Raw genomic sequence first — 27208 nt, forward strand, 5'->3', positions numbered from 1 at the left:
CCTTTTTCGCGCTCTCCTTCTGTCAGAATAGGGAACCTGCGCTGAAGTTTGCCGTGTCGGCTGCAGCGGCATAACACCCTGCCTAGCCGGTGGAGGAAGCAGTTTTTGGTGCACTCGTTTTTCCGCGCCACCTTCATGCGCTCATTGGCTTAAGCGTTCGCTCTCAGTCGAAGCCACGCATGGCGTTCGTCAGCTGTCTGGGCTATGCCCAGCGAAGCTGGGTAATGAATACTATCAGCTAAATGCGGGCCTATAATCGTTCAGAATGTGCTCTCACGTTTGCAGCGGCGCAAGCAGCTTACGGCAGCAGTTTTTAGTCGCGGATTGGAACAATGGCACTGCTACCTGGGCAGCGCAGGTTCCCTATTGATTGGAATAGATTGGCGAGTGAAAGAAGAATGCTGTCGCATTTCCGCTGATTAATCTAATTGATCGCCCTCAATTTTTCTTCCCTCCCTGTTTGCAAGGCACCTTAACCTTGCTTTAATTTTTTTCCCCGCAGCCAACACCTTGTGCGCATCCCCATCCCTCACAATGGTTTTCCACTGAGGGAATACTGTGCCTCTTTTCATTTACAATCGGCGTTTGATTTAAAATGGCACTTTTGCAATGGGCTTCTATTTTTTCTTGCACCTCCTCATTTATCTCGATTTGGTTAAGCCTGTGATACCTATGATGGGGCAGGCATCCCCTCACCTTTCCTTTTATTCTTTTCGTCTCGCTTTTGCATATCAGAGAAAAGCCATAATGAGTAAATTAAGCCATTAAGGTACCGTATGCGGTACCGTTGTGCTCATATATCTGGAAGTGGAAATTTCACGCTGCCCAGGATATCTATAGGGGCGAAATATACCGCATTGTTTTTAATATCTCCGAGTAAGGCATCGAATTCCCAGCCCTAGTTCCATTACGAGGTTTTGTGATACCTGTCCTGTGGGCGCACATAATTTCCTGCTTGCGCTGTTTTGCTCTATATTCCCTATGAAAGCACTGTAGTGAAGAAAAAAAATTTTTTCGCCAACAATTTTTCACAGCCGACTATACACCAGGTACGGATTGCAGACTGGAAAGCACAATATCTTCTTTTGCCTTCCCAGGGCTAAATAGGACTGTTGTTTTACACACCTTTGAATTTGTTCGGGCTTACGGTAATCAGCACGAAATAATGTAAGCATGTAAAGTGCTCTGTCACTCAGTCCTTTACATGCGAAGGAAACAGTACCGTAGCCAGAAATTTTGTTCAGGGGGGGGGGGGGGGGGGGTCATGTTGCAGCGCGGCCTCCTCATAGAATTTGTGGAAGCATGAAACGCAACAATAATAACTGCATTGTCATTGACAACACCATCGTGTATCATAGATAACGCTACGCACTGTGTAGACAAATGAAATATGATTATTTTAAGATAAAGAATGTATTCATATGTCTTAAAAATCTTGGCAGACATGATTACAAAACATAAAACTCAGCAGAAGACAAGAGACAGGAGAGAAGCTAACAGGACAAGCTCGTCCTGTTTGCTTCTCTTTTGTGTCTTGTCCCCTGCTTAGTTTTATGTCTTGTAATCATGTCATACCAACTATCCCCTTATCGTTCACTCGTGGCAGACATAACATATACCAATGCTTCCATATTTTTGCGTATTTAATAAGCTAAGGAAATATCACACGAAGCCTTGAACTATGTCGGTTCGGAACCAGTAGAGGACAAATATTTTAATGAATGTTTGTCGTTCAAGGACCTTTACATTCTTGTACATACGCAAAGGCCAGGCAAAAATCTCAATGACGCTGTCCTTCGTTCCACTGCACTGCGCAGCAGCAGCTGTCACCGGCCATGTATTTTAGTCGCAACAGCGAGCCAGCGATAGGCCCTTGAAAGTTTGTGCCAGGATGGGGCCTCTTGCGTTACATGACTAGAGGTGCATGGGCGTTGCCACGAAATCCAACCCGACTTAGCAATGTTCGCGCCAAAATATCTTTTGTAGTCTGAAAAAGACACTGTAGGTGACAAAATCTAGAATCAATTTCGGCGTCGGTGGTTCTTTTGGTCAGCGGTGCGTGACAGTTGGAAAAAATTTCGGAGGGGGGGGCTGAAACCCCATAAGCCCCCCCCCCCCCCCCCCCGACTACGCTTCTGGAAGGAAACGAAATGTAGGCAAAGCCCTCCACTGCTGTCAACAGTGTCTGCGCTCAGAGGAAACGCGATTGACAACCGGGTAGAAACTAGGATACTGTTCTCAATCAGTTCTCAGGCCACCAGGAAATATTGCTCGAGGCCAGGGAAATGGACGCGGTCAGGCGAGCCCAGGTTAAGGAAATTGGGAACAAGGACGCTGAGGCGACGGCATGGAGAGGGTGTCCTCCAACGTCAGTGCTCGCATCAGCAGCCTCCGGGAGACAGGAAACTAGGCGCCCATAAGGACTCCGAGTGGCCCCGGTCCCCGTCGCAGTTCGCCCCCTGAGATGCGTTGGTGCTGTTCGCCTCGTAGCATAGCCATGTTCGCAAGCAAGGTTTTCCTGTTAGGCCTGCTGATTGCAGTTGGCGCCCTCGCCGTGGTACTAGCTCAGAGGCCGACGAGAGTGCTCCATGTCGACGGTCCCGCAGCGCTCCAGGAGAGACTCCGGTTGGCCCAGTGCCGCGCCACCTGCCTCGGAGAGGTGAGTGCCGCTCGACGCAGTGGAAGCCAGCCACTATTTATCTGGGAGCTCACGTGTTCAGAGAGCGCGGGGGTTCATAGTTCGTTTAACCAGTGGCCTAACGTCCCACAGCTACTCACGGAGTTGTGAGGGACGGCGTAGTTTTGGATAGCTTCGGATTAATTTCGACCGCCTGAGGGTCTTTAACCTGGACTCGCATCCTACGGTACACGGCCACGGGGAACCCTGCATCTCTGCTCCATCGAAATGCATGCGCCACGGCCTCACCAGCCACTGAGCCGCCTCGGCGGCTGTTTCAAAAGTTTTCGCTTTGGTGCTGACTACGAAGCCTGTGCTACATACTTGGCCGTGAACTACTATAACAATACACATCTGGTGTAATCATGAAACGCAGTGCTGTTTGTAGCGGCCAGGAGCAAGTAGCAGTATCATTTTTTAACCATTAAAATGTATAGGAAGTTTAGGCGAATGAAGGTAGGCAGTAGGAAGCCTCCGTTGTGGAAGCCGTATACCGCAACAAAGAAGTATACGCAATTTTCGTGGGGCCAGTCGTATTTTCGTGCTGAGTCTCCGATGGTCCTCAATGATACCCGCAAGATGCAAACTGTTGTGGAAAATTCGTGACTGTGAATATGCCATTGTTGGAGCCCGAACTGTTATCGGCCGTTGGCCGCTCAAACTGATGCACCCGCGACCAGCTATGTGTAAATTAAAAAAAAATTCCTGTGACCATCTTCTATTCGCCTTTATTTTGATTACCTGTAAACTTATACTAACCATACATATCACCATCAGTCCAAAACATATACCAGGTATTTCAGCGAAAGTGAACCAAATTTTTTTAAAACAGCCTTTTTCAGGTGTGAAGGCGGCTTCTGCGGCACGATAATGCCTGCGTTGGCGGACATCAGAAAACAAGTAAATACTGTTGACTAGTAGGCCTCTGCAATAGAGACTCGTAGCAGGCAATTAGTAATAGCCATATGTGTTTTTATAATTTCCAAAACGTGAATACTTTCGGCTCTGTGGATCGAAAAAATCTGGCTTTTTCGGCTAGTTACGTGCACTGGAGGGGTTGCTCTGCGTACATGCTTTCGAAAGCATTTGTATTTTCGCACGGTGCAGCCAAATTTTGTCTAGCCACAGCGGCGAGGGTAATCGCGTATTCGAAATTCTAGAAACTGATGAGGCTATTACTAACGGCTGGCTACAAATCACTAATTGCAACCAATAGTCTAACTGTTATAGTTAAAAAGTTAATTATCAGAAATTAGTTAAGCGGCTACCTAGTTAAGAGGTTTATATATTTTACGAGGTATGCCAAAGCAGATATTATCGAGCCGGAAAAGCGGCCTTAATGCCTCAAAAAGCCTATTTATAAAAATTCTGGTTAACCTTCACTGAAACACCTGGTATAATCGCTTACCATGAAATGGCACGAATTCTGACAGATGATCGTCATCGATGTCGGTTCATTTTAACATCGCTTACTATAATCCGGTTTAACCCGACGCTGAGGATCAGTAGCCACAGGGTTCGGCCGCACGTTAAAAAGTCCCAAATTCTCGAAATTAATCCGAAGCCCTCCACTACAGCGCCTCTCGTACCTCGTGCGGTACGAGAGGCGCATTTAAACGCCGCTCAACAGAGCATACCAGCTGCTTCAGGCAAACGAGCCACTAAATTTCAAAAACAGGTTTTTCGCGGTAAAGAGACGGTTTCTGCGATACTAATGCTCGCAAACACCGGAAAAATGACGAATCTTTTAAGTAATAAAGGAGTTGACAAAAATTCTGATAAGCAACTTTTTAACTCTTACAGATAGGCGCCCGGTTGTATCTGGATATTAGGAGCTAGCCATTTGTAACAGCCGTATGAGTTTTTACAATTTCGAAAACACAACCTCTCGGCGCTGCGTGCAACAAAATTTTAATATTTCTGACGCAATCAGAAAACCGCGCGCCTGCGCTGGGGCCCGTGGGCATGTTCCATGGAGTGACGAGGTTTGATAGACGTCTCAGAGCGCGATCCCCAGGCGTCCGGTTTCCAAGTTGCGCGAAACATGGTCGAAATTTGTTCAGCCACAGCGGCGAGGGCAATCGCGTTTTCGAAGTTCTAAAATTAATGTGGCTACTACTAATGGGCAGCGAGCAATCTCTCATTTCACTCAGCTGCCGATCTGTACGAGTTAAAAAGCTTTTCGAATTTACTAGTTTAAACATGATTCGCCTCTTTTTTAGTGCCAGCCAACATAAGTATTACTATGTCATAAAAAGAATACACACTTTCACCTAAAAGCCTAATTTAAAAATTAGTGGTGACCTTCCCTGAAACGGCTCGTATTCTATACTTCGATTCAATATACAGTCTTTTAACAGGATTCTAATTCATGACTATCAGCCGCTGCTCCCACTGACTAATTCCAGCCATAACGACGGAGTGGCAGCGACTCATTGAACAAAAACATAGGGATAAGAATAGAATTCAAATGTAATCGTTAGTTTTTCACCTTTTTTTCGCAACAGATGTACTGTTACATATGGATTCAACAATTTCACTGCAATATTCTTTGCTATTTGCTGATATCTGTAGTAGTAGAAGCATCAAGTGTAATTTGATTCTTTCCACTTGATCTTCTAAAGTCAGACCAGAAGTGATTGAGCATGGAGCTTCCAAGAACGCCTTCTCTCGTTACAGGCACTACACCGCTACATGAAAGTAAATAGTTACGCGGGCCAGATTGATAAAAAGTCTCTCATCGGCACATAACGAAGTTTACTACTCTGCGCCTGCAATACTAGCGTCAACCGAGTGATACCGCATAGATTTGCGTGCCAAAGATTACTAGACCGCGCTCATGTCTGATTATATATCACTTCTGTACTTTCAGCTGGGCCTGACAACGGGGTCCCAGGACATTGAATGCAAGGGAGACAAGGAGTGTTACATGGTGAGTAGATTAGCTCAGAGCATATTAGTTTGCTTACAAATATATAGTTGCGCAACGCAACAATGTTTTGTGCACGGCAGGATTTCACGCAGTAAATGCTGACTTACCCACATAAAGTGAACAGCAAGAAACCAAAGGTGATGTTCTGCAGCAGATTGCACTCTCTTAAAAGTTGATAATTTCCAGCTGAAAGCTCGTTTTGTCAGCCTCCCTTCGGCCATATCGATAATCCTGATACACGGTCAGCCTGACGGATGATAGAGTCCTTTCGGGATCTCAGCATTTTATCTTGATTACGACCGCAAGTCATGACTCTGCATCGAACAAGAGAAGTACAGTTTCTTCGTTCAAGCCGTGCAGCGTACCCTACTAGGACATTTTAGTGTAATTCTCGTGGAGGCAGAAAGCACGATTGCTATGTCTCAAGTATATGCTTGATTAAAAGGGAGTTTTATTACTGGTAGAGTGTTTTGTTATGAAGGCGGCCTTGAGCGGAGGTTTTAAGTACTTTAATGAATATGGGACAAGGCACAGAACAAAAGGAAGTATGGCCAGGGACGCAGGAATGGACTCCATATACTCACCAGGTGTTCTAGCTACGTACTTGCAACAGTAATGCAAAGCCGAAAGCATCACAGCTAATAACTAAGCAGTGCCTACTTGCCCAAAACACAACACTTCTAAAACCCTGTAAATGCCCTATACTGATGAAAGGGACGAAGGAAAAGAGACGCGCAATGCGCCAAGCGTAGAGCTCAGCTCCTTGCCTTGTCTGCTCGTTGTCGGCTAAACACAGCGTTCGCAAGAAAAATGCAGAATCGAGATAACCGCGGCAAACATGTTCGTCGGCGCAGCGCCGACTCCTCTCATAAACTCTATTGTCCCCGCAGTGCTGGGAAGTGTGCGGCCTCTTCTACGACAACTTCACCATCTGGGGACGCATGTGCACCGCCGCAGACGTCTGCGTAAGTAAAACCACGCGGCACGGTTTTCTGCATTGGGCAGGCCTCAACGCTACTTCATCGGTAGTTGTGAACCGCATGCATGCATGCACGTGATAAAGAAGCAGGCATTTCCTTGTAATCAGTGGCGCAACGAGTTCTCATCTTTGGTGTGTCACAATATACGCGTAGCTACGTCGCTGCCGACTGTACTTTTCCAATACGAAAGCGAACAAATCAAGAGCATTAATTTGTTGATAACTTCGTAATTACGTGTGGCAAGCAGACATCTTTTTTTTCTGTTTTCTAACTAGTTCTCCTGTTGCCGTATAAAATACAAAATTCGTTATCTCCTTAGTGTACAAATAACCAGAAAATTCACACTTTTGTTGTTCCCTTTCTCGGAGTGTCCGGACATATTGCACAAGGGATTGTGCTGAGCACAGACATGCAGGCATAAGTCAGTGGAGCACGCTACCCTGCTCTCAGTACGATCACGGATATGCTAGCGAAAATAATAGTAATAATAACCTTTATTTCCCCTCTCTTTTTCATGGCTACTTTTTCTACCACGCCTAAGCATGCACTGCATGTGGGTGGGTAGGCAGATTGGTAGAGACGTACTGGGCAAACATACATCATAAAAAGACAAGATTCAAAGCTGGTATGTTATAAGGTTTGGTTGCAATTTTGACCAAAATAAAAATGCACAACAAAATATAAAAAGAAAAACACTTATAAAACGCTAGCAGTCAGCACCGAATGGACATAAATATATAATATATACAAACCAATGTCGGATTGAATTACTTTCTTTCCATTTCAGAGCATGGAAAAAACCTTAGACGCTTTCCAGAAAATACGCCTTATGTAAGAAGAAGTACCAGTTCTTTACCATCATTTCCACTTCCTCGATGCTACTGTATTGCATGTGTTCCTTAGGCAATTGGATGAAAAGATGTGGCACATAGTAGTTTCTAACTCTTTTCCCATAACTGGTGCACACCTGCGGAATATGATACCTTCCCGTTGCTCTTAATGTTCTTTCTTTATTGACTGGAGTTCGTATTCTTTGTTTTAATATCGAGAGGTCAGTACAACGTAAACATAAAGTTGTTGGAAAATTAACATATAGAATTCTTTCATTCTCTAGAAACAGTGTACATTAATGAGAAACTGCATCATGCATATTTCGTTTCGTTAAATTTACATTTGCCAGTGCGTATATAGATCTCGAAGGCCACAAATCGATTCGTTAACGTAAGCCCGTGCCTCTGCATATATAGAACACTTTTTAACGCGACAGCGTTAAGGAGCTCGTATAGCAGAAAAGCCGGGGTCAGCGTTGTTGGCATTGTAAAACGAGAACCTCTAAATAAAAAGGACCTGTGGAGATGCGGGTAATTAAACCCATATCTTCCAAATTGATAGGGCAGCACGCGGAGAACACACTACGAAGGTTTCTTCCGTATGACACCACCCGGAACGCTGTCCAACAGACCGTTGCGTCACAACTTTGGCAGGCATGTCATCATATGAATGGCGCCACATGGAGCTCGTCCAGTGGCGGCTATATATTTAGACAAACCTCATGTATAGGGTCGTTCGAAGCTGTGGTGTTCGGCTTGCTGTATGCGTCATGCGGCCGCTAGATGACGTCACCCTTTTGCTGCAATCACTGGGAGTACACACAGACGCCGCCGGCTTTTCTCGTAATATCACAAGTAATGGGTTAGAATTAAAATGAGTGATAGTAACCGTCTACTTGAGCCCTGACTGTTCATTGCGCAGAGCTGATCCCGTTGAAACATTCATAATGCAGAGAGGAGTTACCCAATACATGGACCGTAACGGTATTACGGTTGCCTCTCTGGATATAGCCGTAAATCCTCGTTTTTTATTTTAACACTGAGACCTTGACCCCTCTGGTATAGCGTGGTGGACACAGCTGCACCGTCTCACACTTCACACTGAACGAAGCGCAGACTTTCGAGTTGACTTCAGCCAACAGCACGATCGGGCTAAAGGCAACAGTCCTTCGTCATGACAGCCTCCCCACTGTACTGGAGGCGGAGCACCTGCTAAACCAGAGGGCTTAATTCCTAGGGCTACAGCTGCGCTCACGTGTCTTTCTTGAAGCATACGGCTACGTCGTATGTCAAGACCTAAAACTCTGTAGTTCTTCTGCTGGTAGAGAGGGAAAGAGAAAGGGGGACAGATCAACCAGAAGTGGCTCTGATTGGCTATCCTCACCCAAGTTTGCCGCCTCCTTCGGCCTGCCTCCTTGCCCTGGGGGAAAGAAAAGAGGGCTTGTAAAAATTCAAGGAGGAACTTAGGACAACTTACGTGCGGAAATGCAATGGAGGAAAGGGAAGCGGGCTTGCAAAAGGTAAATAAGAAAGAGCGAGATGAATTAAGGCGCAAGGACATCAGTTAAGGATACTCGTGCTGCTCGGCCATGGAAATTTTGTCCACATGGGACTTGATACCAAGATAAAGAAAGCGTAGCAGGGACAGCAGAAAGTTAGGTCGCCGGATGAGATTAAGTCGCGGGGATGAGGTGACCGCAGCTGGCGGCACAGGCCAGGGTTAAATGGATAGACAAGGCAGAGGCCGTTGTCTTGCAGTGGGCGCAGTCAAGCTGATGATGATTATCTGGCATCAGGACGGGTGCTGAGGGGGAAAGGAGTGGCGGCGTACAACTACAGTTATCACTTCCCTACCAGTTCAGTAGCCTTTGTTTTCGCACTTAAATCGAAAATGCAAACATTTAAGCTTAACCCGCCACGGTGGTTGAGTGGCTAGGGCGCTCGGCTACTGATCCAGAGTACCCGGGTTCGAACCCGACAGCGGCGGCCGCGTTTCGATGGAGGCGTAACGCAAAAGGCACCGGTGTGCTGTGCGATGTCAGTGCACGTTAAATGTCCCCAGGTGGTCGAAATTATACCGGAGCCCCTCACTACGGCACCTCTTTCCTCCCTCCTCTATCCCTTCCCTTACAGCGCGGTTCAGGTGTCTGCCGAGATGTGAGACATACTGCGCCGTTTACTTTCTCCAAAAAAATTTCCATTTTTTTTTCATTTAAGCCTAGTGCACCAAAATTGCGTGCATGCTACTTTTAGCATCATCGCTCACGTGGTTGTTCTGCCTTTTGTAAACTTCCATTTCGGTGGTGGTAGTGGTTTATTAAAATAATAAAAATGAAGGATAAGATTTTTTCTAGCCCTATTTGACAGTTTCCCATTAACAACATTTTATGCAGTTAGAACAGGTGAAGAACGCGGAGGAAATTTATGAAGACACTTAATAGCTGATTACGTGCGCACTGCGAGAGCACAGATCCTCGTGGTGTTGGTTCTGATAGTTGTGTGACGCAAGTAGCGACAAGTAGTTATGTGCTTAATCAAGCGCAGCACTGAACGCAACCAGTCCCGGACTTGTGGCATAATTTGGAGAAAATAAAAATGAAAACGGTTGTTGAGGAAAGGAAATGGCGCAGTAACTGTCTCACATCACGGCGGACACCTAACCGCGGCGTAAGGGAAGGTTGATAAAGGGGGAGTGAAAGAGGAAAGGAAGAAAGAGGTGCTGTAGTGGAGGTCTGCGGAATAATTTCAACCACCTGGAGATCTTTAACGTGCACTGACATCGCACAGCACACGGGCGCCTTTTGCGTTTTGCCTCCATCGAAACGGGGCCGCCGCGACTCCGGCTCAGTAGCCGAGTGTGCTATCCACTGAGCCACCGCGGCAGGTGGATAATGTCGACTCTTGTCGTACCGGATGAAATTGTGCGATTTCGGGATGTATACATAAGAGGCGAGTAGTATTAACTCTTCAGTCATACGTGCTGAATAATAATAATAATAATATTAATAATAATAATAATTGGTTTTTGGGGAAAGGGAATGCCGCAGTATCTCTCTCATGCATCGTTGGACGTCTGAACCGCGCCGTAAGGGAAGGGATAAAGGTGGGAGTGAAAGAAGAAAGGAAGATAGAGGTGTTGTAGTGGAGGGCTCCGGAATGATTTCGACCACCTGGGGATTTTTAACATGCACCTACATCGCACAGCACACGGGTGCCTAAAGGTGCGAACACACTGGCGGAAAAACACGCGGCAAGCCGCTGGAGGCACTATTCGCAGCGCGAAAGGGACGGCCACACAGGCGGCGAGGAGTGCGCGGGAAAGCGCCGCCGCGCAAAGCTCCTTTTTCGCCAAACTGGTCGAGGTCCGTGCTCGTGGAAGAGCGCGCGCAGCTCCGCTGCCGCCTCTGGAATGTAACTTTGCTAGAAGCCAAGAGGTGGCGGCATTGACGCTCCCCACGTGACTAAGCCGGTCGCCCCTGATTGGTCTCCCCGTTCCGCGGCACGCATCAAGAAGCCGAAAATGGCTCCCCGACCCACCCTCTGCGCGGCAGATCAACCCGCTGCCGCGGCAGGTTTCGCGGCAAGCGGCTCGCCGCCGGCGGCGTACCGCGCGCGGTTTGCCTCCAGTGTGTTCGTGCCTTTAGCGTTTTGCCTCCATAAAAACGCAGCCGCCGCGGTCGGGTTCGAACCCGAGTACTCCGGATCACTAGTCGAGCGCCCTAACCCCTGTGCCACCGCGGCGGGTGCTGGAAAACTCTCCTTTTCCAATTTAATTCCAATTCGATTTCAATTGCATTCAAATTTTAAACACCATCAATTCTGATGTGCGTTTACGACAACAACGGCGGCGGCCGCCGGGCTTTTGATCCAACGAAGCTTCCATGTTACCGAATAAAAGACGTTGTCAAGGCAACCAGTAATTCGAATGCCCGACTTACGGCTAAAAACTGCACTCCGTATTCTCTCCTGCATTGCCTGTCTTTTTTCTTCGTGTTGTTCTTCATCCGTTCTTCAAAGCGTACCGGCTGCAGTAAGATCGTGCTCTACTAATGTATGCGTCCCAATACCATTTGCGCAGTTTCCCGGATGTCAGGTGGCCTGCTCCTTCAAGCGCACAAACAGAACCGGTACGTATCCTTCCACGTAGTAGCACAATTCGAGAGGGAGGGGGGTCACTGTTACTTGGTGCCGACAAAGCGAGCGGGGCTCTGCCAAGGCAGGGCTCTATCTATATACTGGACGAAGCTGACAGGGTTGAGCGCAACGTTTTTTTTTTTTGGAAATCTTTGTTCAGCAGGTAAATATATCCTCTGGCAGCTTCTATGGCTAGAATAGATGTTTTATTGTTACGGAGTCAGTCTCTCCGATTTAATGGGCTCTTCTATGGCAAACGTTTGTTGTAACCATTTTCTAAATACGACTTCCTTGTATGAGAGATTAATAAAATAATATTTATTTTCGCCTCAACGAGAGGTCGTCAAAACCGCAGAAAAGGAGGAAAAAAGTGATAAACACTTGCAAAAGGCCATCTTACTGCTTAACCACACTTACCACTCTGGAATGCGCAATGTAGCGCGTGAAGATAACCAAAATATTATCTACAAACTATACTATGCGCAAAACTATCTACAAAACTATGCAAAATATCCAAGAAATACATGGCATGTGTGGCCAATATAGCCCCCGGAGAAAACGCAAGTGTGCAGAGGAGTTGCACGCAGGGATACGCAGTGTCTCACAAGTACAGTCGCAAGAAAGAAACAAATATTTTTGTTTTTTAAATCCAGCCAAACTACAACATTCGATTCGATGCTTAAGTGACACGTAGAAACTGTGAGAGGAGCTGGATTTGGGATTCTAGAAGGAAGCTGATCACACATTTCCTAAAGTTTTCATACATGAAGATTTTCAGCGCTAAAACCAGAATATATGGCTGTGCATGCAACAAAATACCTATCAAATATCTCATTTTATCAATAACACAGGTGGTGTGAACATGGAAGGCGTCGCGTATCGCGAAACTTAAGAATTGCTGGTGGTTTTGTTCTGGTTAAACCACGAGTGACGCGATAGCTACAGCTGGCCGAATGAAGCTTGCTCAGTTGAATTGCAGTCAGTCTTTCGCCGCTCCGTTTCGCTGGGCGTTCCTTCTTCATCTTCGTCCCACTTGACACGGCGCATGCGCACAGCTGGGGCAGCTCGGAGCTCGGTTTCGCCGGCGCGCCGCGCCGCCGGCAGCAGCAGCTGCTCTGCACCACGTGGCTGGTCACGTGACCAGCCACGGCGCCGCGCTGCCGGCAGCTGCTACGCACACGTCACCAACCACGTGACAGCGTGGCGGCGCCGCCATCGCCACGCTGAAGGTTCGAAATGCTACCATAATGTAGCTGTCGCTACAAAGAACTATAGCTAGCGTGTGCTCTCAAAGTGTCCTAAAATTGGTTTGCGCCATTTAATGGGCGCGCGGGCACGCGATGTCCGATTTTTCTTGTCATTTGGTTGAAAGGAGACTTGGCTTCAATATAGGTAACACTCTCTCGTGCTTTCAGTAACGATAATATATGAAATGGCAAATACATATGTCAATTGCAGCTCAAAAAATTCCGTTTCTATTGTGGCTCTTGATGTCAGCAATGCATAGTGAATGACTGATTGACTGACTGAAAATATTTATGTTCAAATTATGTACAGGGAAAGCGTGGAGCGGTCCTTAAGGGGCCGTTCCTTACAAACGCTAGGTGGGCTGCTCATTACAGCAGCCCATTGGTGGTAGCTGCTGCTCGGGCGCGCCCGACCAGGGCCTCTTGGCTCGCCAGGTCAGAGCAGCCGAGCAGGGCCGCCTCCCAGTCCTCCCAGGTAGGGTTACACTAATTAACATGATTTGCTTAGGTTATTAGTTACTGCACTTCGATCGCATGGACGTAATTTATTGCATACAGACCCGCCTCGGATATTATCATCTTGGAAAAAGTGGCACGGGAGTCGGGCATGTAGCGGCGGAAATTAAGAAAGGGTTAGGACCACACCGCTGGGACTGCTCGTTCAAACAGCCTCCTCACATCCCAGCGAGTTCAAGTGCCTAGCGGACCCCGAAGAATGCACGCTTCCTCCTCGCAGGCATCGCAGCTGCGGAAGGGCCCGCTGAAGAGGAACTGGCCGGCGTGTTCGCTGACCCACCGCGGCTGGAAGCGGCCGACGGAGACCAAGCGGTGCGCGTGACGTGGCAGCGGCCTCTCGGCCTCGGGGTCGCCCCGACCGAACCGGCGCTGGTGTACCTGCTGCTGCTCAGGGGAGTGGTGCACCGAGACCGCTGGGAGGAGGCCGCGCAGGTACGCATGCCATCCGAATGAAAGCATGTGCCACGTGCTAGGTTTCTGGAGTTGGAACTAAAAGAGAAGGAAATAAATGAACAGGATACAGAGGGTGACGAGGACAACGACAAAAAGGCAGTGGTGTAAAGTGCCTCACGCCTACTTTAGGTGGTCGCGTGCACCGAATATTTTTCCTTTCTTATGCGTTTTGGAACGCAACATTTCCTGCAGCAACGACGTCACTTAAAGGCATGCGGTCACCGAGAGTTTCAATCGAAGGCCGCAATTTATAATGTTTCGTTGCATCCTCTCATCGGTCGCAGTGGCTTCCCGAGGTGTCTGCCGTCGCGAACGGCACCAACGACAGACGACCAAAATAAAAGGAAAACAAAACTAAACGTTGTAGGACACGGCCTCAGATCAACGCTTTCCATCTGCGTTCGTTTGTCGCGCTCAAATCCACCGGCTGTAGTATAGTGAGGTCATTTTTTGCTACTGTTCGCTGCCACCAGACGCGATTGCATATTTGCTGCGCTTTTAAAAAGGTCAACGTCCTTGTGCATTATGAAAAGATAAACAAACTTGAAGCCTGATGTAGTGACATTTCTCTTTATGTTAGGGTGGATATCTTTGAGAAGTGCTCAAACAGTATCAGCATCAGGATTTCATGCTTACATTTCAACATTTAAAAATACGAAGGCACAAATAATCCTTTCTGTCTCAAAAAGTGTACTTCTGCATGCAGCCCCTCTTCCTGCAAAGACGGCAGTACGAGGCACCCCTCAAAGTTGACTCTGTGTCCGTGCACACGTCGTAAATGGCCCTTCAAAGTCCCTAATTTCGTTACAGAAATATTCAGACCAAACGACTGTAAAACTGTGTTGCTGGCAAAATACCGTGTGTCTTCTGCAGTACTGAAAAACTCCTGTATTGGCGAATTTGAATACTCTTGTAACCCAGTATGTGATTTTATGCGTGCTCGCAGCGGTAAAGTGCCTTCACATATTTCCGCAAGTCGAATGTAAAATGATTACTGGCTCCCCCCCGCAATTAGCCGAAACTTCCTATGCAATCTTAGCCGATGTTCTTTCATAGCCTCAACCGCGGCATCTCACCTTTCGTAGACACAGTACCAGAACGCGACCCTGAGTCGCAGTCAGCTGAAGCAAGCGTCCGAGCTGGAGATCGTGGCTCTGGCGCCCTACGGACCCTGCGCGCGCACCCGGCTGACGCTGGAGCCCGAAGCCATAAGGCCAGACGAGGACATCCTGTTGTCGGACGCTGCGGACAGGGTGGACACCTGCGCCGCGCCCAGATTGCTGGGGCTGCGTCATTCGGCGGGACATAAGGTCGAGGCGCAGGTCACGTGGGACTGCGCCCATCGCTCGTCGGACTCCAAGAAAGTCAAGTTCCAGGTGCGCGCCCATTGCAGTTGCTTTGTAGAGCACGCTGACTGTACACCGATATTTGCCTGTAAGGCTTTCCGCGACGTGAAAGTCGAAGCAGGTGGCAAAAATTAGCGGTCGACTAGACAATGCCCATCCTGGGTTTCGATAGCACAAGGAGAAACTTGAGGCGTTGTCGCAACACTTCTGGTTTGGTGACATTACTTCCAGTCGTCGCCTCCGGTTTTGTGACGTCAAGCTCACTCAACCATGCTGAGTCATGAAATGAGACATGCTTGTGACGACCAAGCATTATATGTCGTTTGTGACGTCCTCATATGTGACATCATCAGGTGTGATCCGAGAAGGCAACACCGCGAAATGGCCCGACAAGCTCCTTATGCTCTCGCATAAAAATAACATCCGTCATTACGTACTGGCCAAGCGGAATGCTATCCAGACAGGCCAGAGAGTGTGGGTTCGTTGTGTACCTAAGCCTGGCAAATCTTGAGAGAGGGTATGAATTTGCGCGACTGTCTGCATGTATCGCACGGCGCTGGAAATTGATAACTACCGCAGCATTTTTATATTTTCCCTACAACCCACTGATTTTCTATGGCGATCAAAAAAATTTCAGGGTTGTCAGACATTACATGGGACAATTGTTCGAAAGCAGTTGGGTTTAATCTCGATGATTACTTCGATGTTTTTACTCCACTGACTTCATTTACTTAGCCGAGGTCATGGACCATGGCCGATGCTTTACACACAGGACATAATTTTTTTCTGGAGAGTGAGGTGAACAGAGGCGGATGAGAATGGCAGAAGTGAGCGGACAACCCCATGGCTTGGGTGGAGTGGGGGGTGGGGGGGGGGGGGGGGGCTACGTGTTTGGAGGGTGGTGCTTCCGGAAGACAGCTAGCTTTCCCAGAGCGCTTTTAGATTCGATCTCGCCGTCGCTTTTTCATTTCGCTGCTGCCTATAGATCTTTTGAGACTTTGTGGATGTTGGAGGTAGGCGATTTGGTTGTGATTGGCGCTACTGGAGGATAGAGTTGGGTGGACGGGTGATGGTGAGTGGGGGACTAAAGGGTGCGCGGTGAGGGGAGGTGGCTGGTGGTTATTGCTTCTGGAAGGTGCAGAGCCTGAGCTGGATGCTTCACTTCAACAGACACCAGGTATCCGGGGGGACCGGGAGAGGGGGGAGGGGGAGGGCGTTACAGTAACACCGCCTTCTCATTATAAGTCTGTGTGAGCGTAGGAAGCATTTTTACAAGTCATTCTTTGCAGCAAGTGCAAGCGAAGGCCACAAATCTCAACGTGCGTTCGAGTAGCATCTCACCGCACTGTACAGTTTTCTCAAAATTACATGAAAATATCTCAACTAAATTACGCGGTGTTCACTACTTGCAGCAGACAGATGGCGGTATACATATCCAGGTAGAAGTTAAAATATTGGGAGCTGTGGTTTGATGAATAATGGTAATACTTAAAAAAACCCATGAAGAACGTCTCAAGACGAAAGGAAAGACGAACGCGACCATTATGGAATAGAGCACTACGGAGATGCAATATATAAAAAATGATACTACGGAAGGGCGTAATAGTTCCGGGACCGACATTTTCTAAAGCGGTACTAGGCTTCAAACCACACTGCTTCAATGATTAGACATTAACGAAACAACTGCGCTCAAATTAGCTCTAGGGGCCCATGGAAAGACAACAAGCGAAGCTTTGCAGCGGGGTATGGGTTGACAGTCCTTTGCACTCATAGCGAGTTAAAAGCATAGGATACGCGAAAGACGACCAAAGCCATTAATGGCTTTCATGCCGGCCGATGTTTCCACACTTACGGTCGTGAAAGTTGCGCTTTGGTTTTCGTGTGTGTGCTAGTGGAATCAGACGATTGTTGATACACATCCTACTGATGCAAAAAATCCACCAGCCACGCGTCCTGAGGAGTTTTGTCCTCGCTAGTACACAGGACATGGCACATTTTCTACCGTCTCTTCACAGCAACGGGCGTCACGGGTAGGGCTGTAAACCAAACACGCGATCATCGGATAGTTCAGTTCACAACCGCATTTAAGGGTGCGTCTGCGGGTCTTTGCGCTCACCCAGGTCACGTGGAAAATCCTGGACAACGCGGTGGACGTGACGGGGCGCCTGTACACCTCCCGGCAGTCAGCCACGCTGCCCCTCTGGCGGGACACCTCCTACTCCATCTTCGTCCACCGCCTGTCCCCGTGGACGGGAGAACCTGAAGCGGAGACGCAGGCCCTGCTGCTGGACACACTCAGTGCCGAGCCCAAAGCCAGCTATCAGGAGGCTGCCATACGTGAGATGCACCTACATGCTCCCGCATGAATGCTTGTCGATATTCCTAAACGCTGCTTCCTGCAAAGTCGTGAGCTGCTCTCCGCGGCAATAGGATTGGTCGCACTTTAAGCAGCTACTAGCCAAGCGCCAACTATATTGTCACGATGCTTATTACGTGCTACACTTTACGAGACGAACACAGATGAAAGGAAGGGCACTGATAGTACAGACACTGTGCTCGTCCCATAGAGTGTACCGCTTAAAAGCGTCATGTACAACAAACTAGGCTCCGTCTTCGCCTTCTTTTGTTGGCATAACGAGGAAACCCGGCTGCTGCACAGCCTATTTATTTCTTTTACGCCGAGAGGGTTGCAACACACTTTGTACAGGCAAGAGGAGCGAGTACAGAAAACGAAGAAAGAATAATAAATGGCCACAGCTGAATGACGCTATCAGAAACACACTTCTCGATTTTCCGAAGCTAGAGTTTGGCTACTGTACTGAAGGCCTGAGAACTTTCATGAAATCGCTTAGGTTGTTCGGCGTGTGTTCCCTATCGACAAGCAAAGTTTAGTGTTTTTTTCCCAACAGCACTACGTTAATCATCTGTCGAGTAAAGCAAGACTTTACGGGAGTCAGTAAAAAGTAACGCCTCCTCCATGTTGTAGTGGTTTCCGATCAGCCATCTTGAGAGTACACATATGGCTAGAAATAAGCCGTGTTGTCATTGCGGCCTTTCTTTCGACGCGTAGGCTCCATCATTTAGCTTTATCATTCTGATTAAAACTGCCGCAGGCCCTAATTCACTACATTAACCGGTCTAGGGTAGGCATGCCTCTGGAGGAAACGATGTATGCGTCACCGTAACTAGGTACTATTAAACTAAGAAGCCTCGACTTTTGGTCGTCAGACTGTCGTCATTCATCTTCTTCTGTCCGCCACCGCGGTGGCTCAGTGGTTATGGCGCTCGGCTTTTGAACCGAAATACGTGGGTTCGATCCCGGCCGCACTGGTCGAACTTCGATGGAGGTGAAATTCTAGAGGCCCGTGTACTGTGCGATGTCAGTGCACGTTAAAGAACCCGATGTGGTCGAAATTTCCGGATCCGTTCACTACGCCGTCCCTCATAGCCTGAGTCGCTTTGGGCCGTTAAGCCCTCATAACCATAAGTCATTATATTCTTCTGTAATTGTCAGGTTTCCTTGTATCAGTCCATCAAACAACAAATCTCTAACCACTTCTGCCCAATTTGCAACGCCCCCATTACAAATGCATGTTGCATATAAATGTCCTTGCGACGCCAACACGCATCTACGTCCTTTATCTTGTAGACGTTGTCATATGTGCATGACGAAGCCTTGATTTATTCGGAAATAGGTGCTGAAACGCGTATATTCGTTTTCGAGATATCACATGGGCAGACAGTGAGAAGTCCTGCAAATACCTAGATGCGATTGCTGCCTCTTCTGAAAAAGGCTTGCTTTTTTTCAGTGATGTGCTGGAATAGACCGAACGTCAATGTCGCGTCCGATACCTTAAATGAGGGACGCTTTGCCTTCTTCCACCTGTAGACAAAGCAACTGTAGCCGAGGCTTGAAGTGAAACTAAACGTAAAGAAACTGACAAAAGGCGGCGGGCTCCCAGTCTTTAAAATGGGGAAGCTGGGTGGTGGCTCATGGCTCACGCTCAAGCCAAAAAGTGCTTCCAATTCATTTGCATTCCCCAGGCTCATTAGTACGCCCAGAAAGCATGCTACAAGGCATCTTTTACTCTCTTTATCGCCGAGTGCGTCGCGTTTTAACTACAGAGTCAAACTTTCGAGGTCATGTCGTGCTGCATGACGCCTTAACCGTTTAGTTTTAGCCCGTGGATAGCGCTTAGCTGCTGTATTTCTCGCACGCATTTTCTCAGTGTCAGCTTTTAAGCACTAACCAGCAAGCATCATAACAATCGGCTTTTCTGCATCACACAAAAAACAGTAGCACTTGGTTAGCCTTGACAGCACGCCAACGCCATAATTGCTACCGCTAGGAGCCTGTTGCAACGGGTCGACTGTTTCAATGAAAGGCTTAGCTTTGCGGCGCTATGGGCGAACTGATGCGCTTTCACTGCTTCACTGTTTCAGCGTGGAGCTGCGTAAGCGTCCAAGTCGTGGCCGGCTGCGCAGTCGCCCTGTTGGCCGTCTTTGTCGTCTTCGTCGTAGGCCTGGCCCTGATCGCACGTCGACAATCGACGATCTCTAATGGACACGGGAGCACTGGCAAGTCTACACGCGCACACGACGGTGAGTTCGAGCACGTGTGGCAGAAAATGAAAATGAAAATTGGCTTGCAGAAATTATTTCGGAATCCCATACTACGGTACCTCTTTCTTGATTTCTTCTTTCACTCCTTTATCCCTTCCATTAAGACGCAGTTCTGGGGTCCACCGATATGTGAGACAAATACTGTGCCATTTCCTTTCCCTGAAAACCAATTAACTATATTCTGCTGATCCGGCTACTGATCCGGAGTTCCCGGGTTCGAACCCGACCGCGGCGGCAGCATTTCGATGGTGGCGAAACGCAAAGGCGCCCGTGTACTGTGCGATATCCCTAGGTGGTCGAAATTATTCCGGAGCCCTCCACTACGGCACCTCTTCTTCCTTACTTCTTTCACTCCCTCCTTTATCCCTTCCCTTACGGCGCGGTTCAGGTGTCCAACGATATATGAGACAGATACTGCGCCATTTCCTTTCCCCCCAAAACCAATTATTATTATTATGTCCGTGCACGTTAAAGATGCCCACGAGGTCGAAATTATTTGGAGCCCTCCACTACGGCATCTCTTTCTTCCTTTCTTCTTTCACTTCCTCCTTTATCCCTTCCCTTACGGCGCGGTTCAGGTATCTATCGATATGTGAGACAGATACCGCGCCATCTCCTTTCCCTGAAAACCAATTTTCGTTTTCATTAAAACCATTTTCATTTTCAGGACAGCAAAGCGACACTAGCTGTCTCACTCCTCGGTGGACACCTCAACTGTGCGCCGCGAGGGAAAGGAGCAACGTGGGAGTGACAGAAGGAAGAAGGAAAGAGATAGTGCCGTACTGGAGGACTCAGGAATAATTTCGACTAACTGGGGATATGTAACGTGCACCGACATTGCGATGGGCGGCGCAGCAGGCCGCATCAATTTTCATATTATGCATTATTTGTAAATAGTGTATACTGGCGCCCTACCCCCATCCTTCCTTACTATTCTCTTCTTTCTTTCCCTATCCTTGTCCTTTCACGTAGGCCGCAGCTCAGGTGCTTCACTTTTTGATGGCAGAAGACGCGGCTAGCAACATCTTTTGTTTTCCTTGCTATTTTTATTAGTAAATAGCTACTAAGAACAACAAAACAATGCCGCCGCCGCCGGGACTGATCAGCAGTGCCTAATCTGTGACGGCGGAGAGTACGCCGCGTCGGAGATTTTGTACTTACATTCGTGAGAAAAAAAGTTGGATTACGCTTAAGCTTCGTCTTTAAGAGTGAGACGCGACAGCGTGTAAGGAGTGTACGGAACGCCATCGCCCGTTCGGCGTGACGCGTGGCCCGTTGGACAATTTAAGGAAAGGACGCCTGTCTCACATATCTCGGTGGACACCTGAACCGGGCCCTAATAATAATAATAATTGGTTTTTGGGTAAAGGAAATGGCGAAATATCTGTCTCATATATCTTTGGACACCTGAACCGCGCCGTAAGGGAAGGGATAAAGGAGGGAGTGAAAGAAGAAAGGAAGAATAGGTGCCGTAGTGGAGGGCTCCGGAATAATTTCGACCACCTGGAGATCTATAACGTGCACTGACATAGCACAGCACACGGGCGCCTTAGCGTTTTTCCTCCATAAAAACGCAGCCGCCGCGGTCGGGTTCGAACCCGGGAACTCCGGATCAGTAGTCGAGCGCCCTAACCACTGAGCCACCGCGGCGGGTGGCCTTAAGGGAAGAAAATGAAATGAAAATTGGTTTTAAGGAAAGGAAATGACGCTTGTCACAATTCTCGCTGGACACCCGTACCGCGGCGTAAGGGAAGGAAAATGACTTCAATGACGGCGCTGTTCAGGTGTCCATCGAGATGCGCCATTTTTCGCTCACGGCCAAAGCCGCCGGCGCCGAGGACACCGGCTGTTCTGCGACACGAGCTCCTAAACGCCGTCTTGTTAAACCAGACGACTCTATTGGCGAACCTTGCAATCCTTCATTGACTGCTCTGACGAGTACATCAAAACGAATGTGCGTCGTCTTGCATTTGATACGCCTCGGAGCAGCCGACAGGCAAGTACGTGCCGCAACTCATTATAATAATGTACAAGGACATAAAAAAACTTGCAGCTCAAACTGTTGGTTTTCGACGCTCGCCATATGTGGCTAAGTTTGAAAGCGATACAAGGGAGATTTTTAGAGCGAAGCTCTTAAGCTCGCGTTGCTGCGTTCCGTGTTGTAGTTGTAGGCGTCGCCGTTGCCGGCGTAACATGTCCCCTAACAGGTGGCGTGTTACGGCGTGTGACAGGTGACGTGTTGGCAGGTAGTAGCAGAGTAAAACGCGGCCTGCCACGGCGACAGCGTAGGAAAGAATGGGAAACCGGAAGGCGGCTGCCGCGGGAAGATCCCAGAGAGTGGCCAGCAGAGTAACACGAGACCTGGTGGCGGCTGCAGGTAGCCTGTGAGGAGCTGCGCTCAAATTTCGCATTTCCGACGGTCGTAATCATCTGTTCATTTTTTTTTCATTCATTCATAACAGGGATGTGCAAAGGTTCACAAATGCACAGAGGGAACTTTACCACGATAGTGGCCCCAGTTTTAAGCGCTTTAATAACATTTATGCCCCATCCCTTGGACTTCACTTGTTCATGTTATTCTACTGTAATACCTTGGTTATTCACTTCCGTTTTTAGTCATGGCTTTCACCGCTAACAGAGCGGATTCCAATAGGAGGTAAGCATAGAAGGAAGGGGCAGGAAGTGAGCTGGACGAATGAGATTAGGATGTTCTCGGAGAGGAGATTGCCGCAGCTGGCACGAGACAGGGGTAACTGGAGAGACATGGCAGAGACCTTTGCCCTCCAGGGGGGGGGGGGGGGGGGGTTAGGTTGATAATCATGATGGTGACCTCTTCCCCTAGCCGCACTTATCTCTGCGGCCTTCCTGAGCAGAATGTTACTTCCACCAAAAATATCCTGCTGGGGTGCAAGTGAAACGAATAGGGGCTGCTGAGAATGTCAAGGATAATTGTCAAAAAAAACGATATGGTTCTGCCCGTATTTGGATTCCCGCCAGGTTTGCCAGCAATAGAGACCGGTGCAGTGAACGACGGCTGAGCAACTGGGGTGCTTGAAAAAGACGAATATTAGGAAGAAAAAGCTTATAATTTGTTTTTGTTTTTTTTTTGGGGGGGGAAAGGAAATGGCGCAGTATCTGTCTCATATATCTTTGGACACCTGAACCGCGCCGTAAGGGAAGGGATAAAGGAGGGACTGAAAGAAGAAAGGAAGAATAGGTGCCGTAGTGGAGGTCTCCGGAATAATTTCGACCACCTGGGGATCTTTAACGTGCACTGACATCGCACAGCACACGGACGCCTTCGCGTTTTTCCTCCATAAAAACGCAGCCGCCGCGGTCGAGTTCGAACCCGGGAACTCCGGATCAGTAGTCGAGCGCCCTAACCACTGAGCCACCGCGGCGGGAGAAAAAGCTTCGCCTGAAGAGTAAACGCGAGAGCACCTTCTCTTCCTTTTTTCTCTTTTTATTCCTTTTCTTTCTCATTTCCTGCCGATTACCAACATCGCCTCATCTCAGCGCGATTGTCCGCGATTGTCCGGACCCCGTAGAGTATCTGTTACGGGTCCAATTGGACTTATTTTTGGAAATGTGGCGGAGAGTTTGAAGGATGCTTTGCTCCCGCCACCGGTTGGCCCGGTATTGCACTGCCTCCGGGATCGGCCTTGTCTTTAGCGCGTCTTTACTATCCTGTCTTTCTATCCCATCTTTGAACTCTCCTACTATCTGCACGTGGTAGCGATTGTGGCTCGGCTTGAGCCAGTGGGCAGGCCTGTGCACTTTCCTTTTCTTTCTTCCTGGCAACAACTTCTCTCCGTAATCACATTACCGATTATAATCATCGATTGCACTCACAATTACCGATCACATTTTCGATTACCGATCACAATTACCGGTTACCAACAATTATCAATGTTACACTGCACGACATAATAATCTACTACGTACTCATACACATAATTTGTTTCAGTACAATGAAGCGCCATTGCCCCACCTTTTCATTCCGCGCTATTCCTGATGCCTAATTAGCATATTGATATTTTGATTTAGTTTTTCAGTTACTATACCATAAGCACACATCCCAAACACACGTTACTAAGTCATATGCACCACAAAGCGTTCACTAGGTGCCCATCTACCACGATCGAGCCAACCATTCTTCGTGGCCTATGCGTTGCATGCCCTCCCGGAACGCAAAGGGCCTGGGTTACAACTCTAATGGCGGCTATTTTCTTTTCATCATTTAGTGGTACACTGTCAATTTTTGTACTGACGAAGGACAACAGCTGACGCCGGGTTTTCAGCAGAACAAGCTCCTTGCGCTACAGCGTAATATGGTACGGTTCACATTAGGGCCTCCAACTTGTCCCAGAAAAGTAATCGGCACTACTCTAGACATGGTACTCAGTCTAAAAACTACCTCTGCTGATAATAATGACTGATGGCCGGTAGTGCCGTTAAGGCTTCTGACCAGACGAACTGTGAGAGATGTATAGAAGTTGGACGACGGTCAACTAGTGCTTATGCACAAAGAGTATGCATTTAGCTATTCAATGTACGCGGCTTCAGTTTATAAACAAGCTTTCAATATCGTCAGCGCTAACTGTGGAGTAACGGTCAAGCTTTAGGTTTGCGCAGTGGAGGGTATAGGACCGCGAGTCGACAGCTTTCTGCCCTGTGTGGTTCAATCGTGCACGCGTGAGAATTGAAGGCTATTGAAGGCGCCGCATTAGGCTTTCATAGCCGCAGAGTGCTGGCGCAGAATATAAGCTCCATACTGTAAGAAATACTAAAAGGCACCGAAGGAAGTTCAGATGTGCACCTATGTAATATTAATCAGTGGTTGCTCCCATTCATCTCTGCGATCACTGAAAATTTACTAGATCCGTCACTTTAGCTCTTGACTTGAAACTGTAGTAGACTTCGATGCAACAACGATCCGCAGCCGGCAACGAGCAGATTTTTCCTGCAAATTTGCAACATCTTATTCAGCATAAAAAGAATTTTCCACTCGTGCGTACAACCATCATGGCAATTATAAAAGCGCGCGGTTTACAAAGACGGAAAAATAAGGCTAAACCCGGTTGGAATAAGGGAACATAGGCAGGTTTAAAACGTGCAAATGCAGGGGCCGATCAACATACAAAGAAAAATTGGTCATGGTTTAGCTGCGGTTAAACGCAGTGTGTACGCAATAGCTAGCCCGGAGAAGACGTGGCTTCGCTCGAGGCTTGTCGCTGTCGTTTGTGCTCTTTTTGACGACGTCGTTTGCCGCGGCGACGGCACGACATTTAAGTCACGCACGGCGCAACTGTTGCTCCACGCATGCGCATTAAGGGCTTCTGGCTCGGCCCGGTGACTTTGGCTTTACATGGCGTAGCGAAGCTGTTGCTTCAAAAAGAGAAATAAGACGTTTCGACTCTCATTTGGGAGCGATGTTATGTAAAAAAAATGTTACGAAAGTGGCACGTTTTTAGACAGGCTTTAACAGAGTGCGCAGAGAGAGAGAGAGAGAGACGCTTAATTTCCATCACTGCGATTTACGGTGTGACCAGTAATTTGTAAAAGTAGTTCCCTGTATCACATTTTGTGATTTAGTACAACTTTCCTCGACCATGATGAGTTTTCGTCCTACTCTAGAATTCATACGCTAGCTTGAGAAGCGGTCAGTGGAAGGCTTCTTGCAGCGCGTAGCCACAACTTAATTGCTTGCTGTCGCCGTGCAGTGCAAGCTGACCAATGAGTATTGGTGTAACTGTGTAGCAAAGCGAAATGAGCAGATAACTGATTGGGACCCCTCCGCAGGCGGCCTCAAGAGACGCAGCCGACGCGGGTCCCAGCTGTGCAATGGCGCCAAGGCCCTCTTCGGAGGCGGCGACGGCCAGCCTAACGGCCCCTCGAGTCCCGTTGGCGAGTCCCGGGAAGACCTGCTGGCCGCCCGCAGGGAATCCGAGGGCCACCGCTTCGTCTACGATTCCCAGGTGGCGTAATGGCCGCGCGCTGCTTCCAAGACGCACGGCTGAGTGGAGGCGTTCAGCCAGAACGGGTGTCCAGGGTAGACTGAGGGCCAAGCGCCGATGCGGCAAGCTGCTTCGCTTGGCCTCACTGCATTCGGAATGAAATATACGACGAAGACTGTACATACACAGAAGCTAGTGTTCAGAAGTGGCTCGCCCTTTTGTAACACTGCGCACTCAACGCTACGGGCTCCTCTCCTTCCACCTGCATATTGTTTGCATTGTTCCAAATGGCCCCCATGAGATATGTGATCCCATAATTAGTGTTCTTCATAGCCTATTATATGCTTCCCTGCCTCAAAATACTGACGTTGCTTCATGCAGGCAAAACGCGGATGGATATCGTTGGTTGTCGATTGGAATTGCAACTGGAGTCAGTAACAATGCCACAAGATGTGCAAGAGACGACCACTTGGAAGGTTGCGCATGTGCATTACAACATTGTAACTGGTCGCCATCTGCTCAGCCTGACTACGTTCAAATGGAGTGAAAATTCATCGTGGTTGCGAGTGAAATTATTACTTCAAGAAGAAACTATTGCATTGAAATTTGGCCCAATCCACTGTATACTTACTGATAAAAAGCAGCGCTCCTTTTCTGTAGCTTGACAACAACCAGACCGCAGTTGACGGCGTAGCTGTCCCTTACGACAGCTGCAACGACAGACGGAGGTTGCAGTGGTCTTATGCAATCTCTCCGTGCGCGTGCAAATTGCAGCTTCCATGCCACGATGAATGCGTTACCAAGTGCACACGAAATGCTTCCACGATTGGCAGAGTGACTGCGGATAGTGTATCCCTAGGTGCTGAGCCTATGGAATGATGTTCACTTGACTTCGCAATGCCAAGGCGAAGTTAGATGCCAGGCATGTGACACGAAGGGGGGGGGGGGGAGGGGGCACGATCTGAATGTTGTTGGAAATATAAATGTCGTTTAGAATCACCCGTCTGGCAGCGCGTGGTGAAGAAGGGCAATAGCTTCAGCTTAAAATATGTTTCGCCTTGTCTTCTCATTCTAGGTGTTTTTAATGCGATGACATTAGAAGCCGCATGAGGGTTAAATGCGTCGTCGGATTCGCCCATCGGATGGAGCGAAGTGACATGACCATGCCTGAATCAATGTCTACTGGCATCTACGGGTGATAATGCCATCGCATTGCCAGCAAATAAGAGATTTAGATGTCCCTGTGAATTTCTTCTCTTATTTTTTTCTTTGTTATCTATTTATTGCTTATTATTATTCCTACCGCGATATCGGGACGTGCGTTTGAAGCCTATTTTCTTTATGAAGTTTATTTTCTTGAAATACGTGAAACATATACGTGTACATCAATTGATTGTACAGAAAGAGACCCAGAGCAATATGCTGTAATGGGACGTTTTATTGTATTGTAATGCGGAAATAAAAACAGTGCTTCCTGTCGTCGCCTCCAGATAGAGATCTATTTCCACCTGGC

At 48.1% G+C, this 27208-nt stretch overlaps 1 protein-coding gene across 1 annotated transcript; it reads left to right on the top strand.

Annotated features, from left to right (window-relative positions):
* Positions 1–2474: 2474 nt before the first annotated feature.
* Positions 2475–26611, top strand: LOC144123861 (uncharacterized). The gene is made up of 9 exons (XM_077656587.1): positions 2475–2659; positions 5550–5609; positions 6500–6574; positions 11498–11546; positions 13537–13748; positions 14855–15145; positions 17236–17452; positions 19559–19717; positions 25541–26611. Exons 1-9 carry the CDS (start codon positions 2498–2500, stop codon positions 25723–25725), a joined length of 1410 nt encoding a protein of 469 aa, XP_077512713.1. The 5' UTR covers positions 2475–2497; the 3' UTR covers positions 25726–26611.
* The last annotated feature ends 597 nt before the right edge of the window (positions 26612–27208 follow it).

The sequence above is a fragment of the Amblyomma americanum genome, chromosome 3, assembly GCF_052857255.1.
Source record: "Amblyomma americanum isolate KBUSLIRL-KWMA chromosome 3, ASM5285725v1, whole genome shotgun sequence".
NCBI classification, from domain to species: Eukaryota; Metazoa; Arthropoda; class Arachnida; order Ixodida; family Ixodidae; genus Amblyomma; species Amblyomma americanum.

Coding starts and splice junctions, on each gene's coding strand:
- LOC144123861 (XM_077656587.1), top strand. CDS start 2,498: ATGTTCGCAAGCAAGGTTTTCCTGTTAGGCCTGCTGATTGCAGTTGGC. Junction 6,575..11,497: donor GCACCGCCGCAGACGTCTGC/GTAAGTAAAACC, acceptor CCATTTGCGCAG/TTTCCCGGATGTCAGGTGGC. Junction 19,718..25,540: donor GTCTACACGCGCACACGACG/GTGAGTTCGAGC, acceptor ACCCCTCCGCAG/GCGGCCTCAAGAGACGCAGC.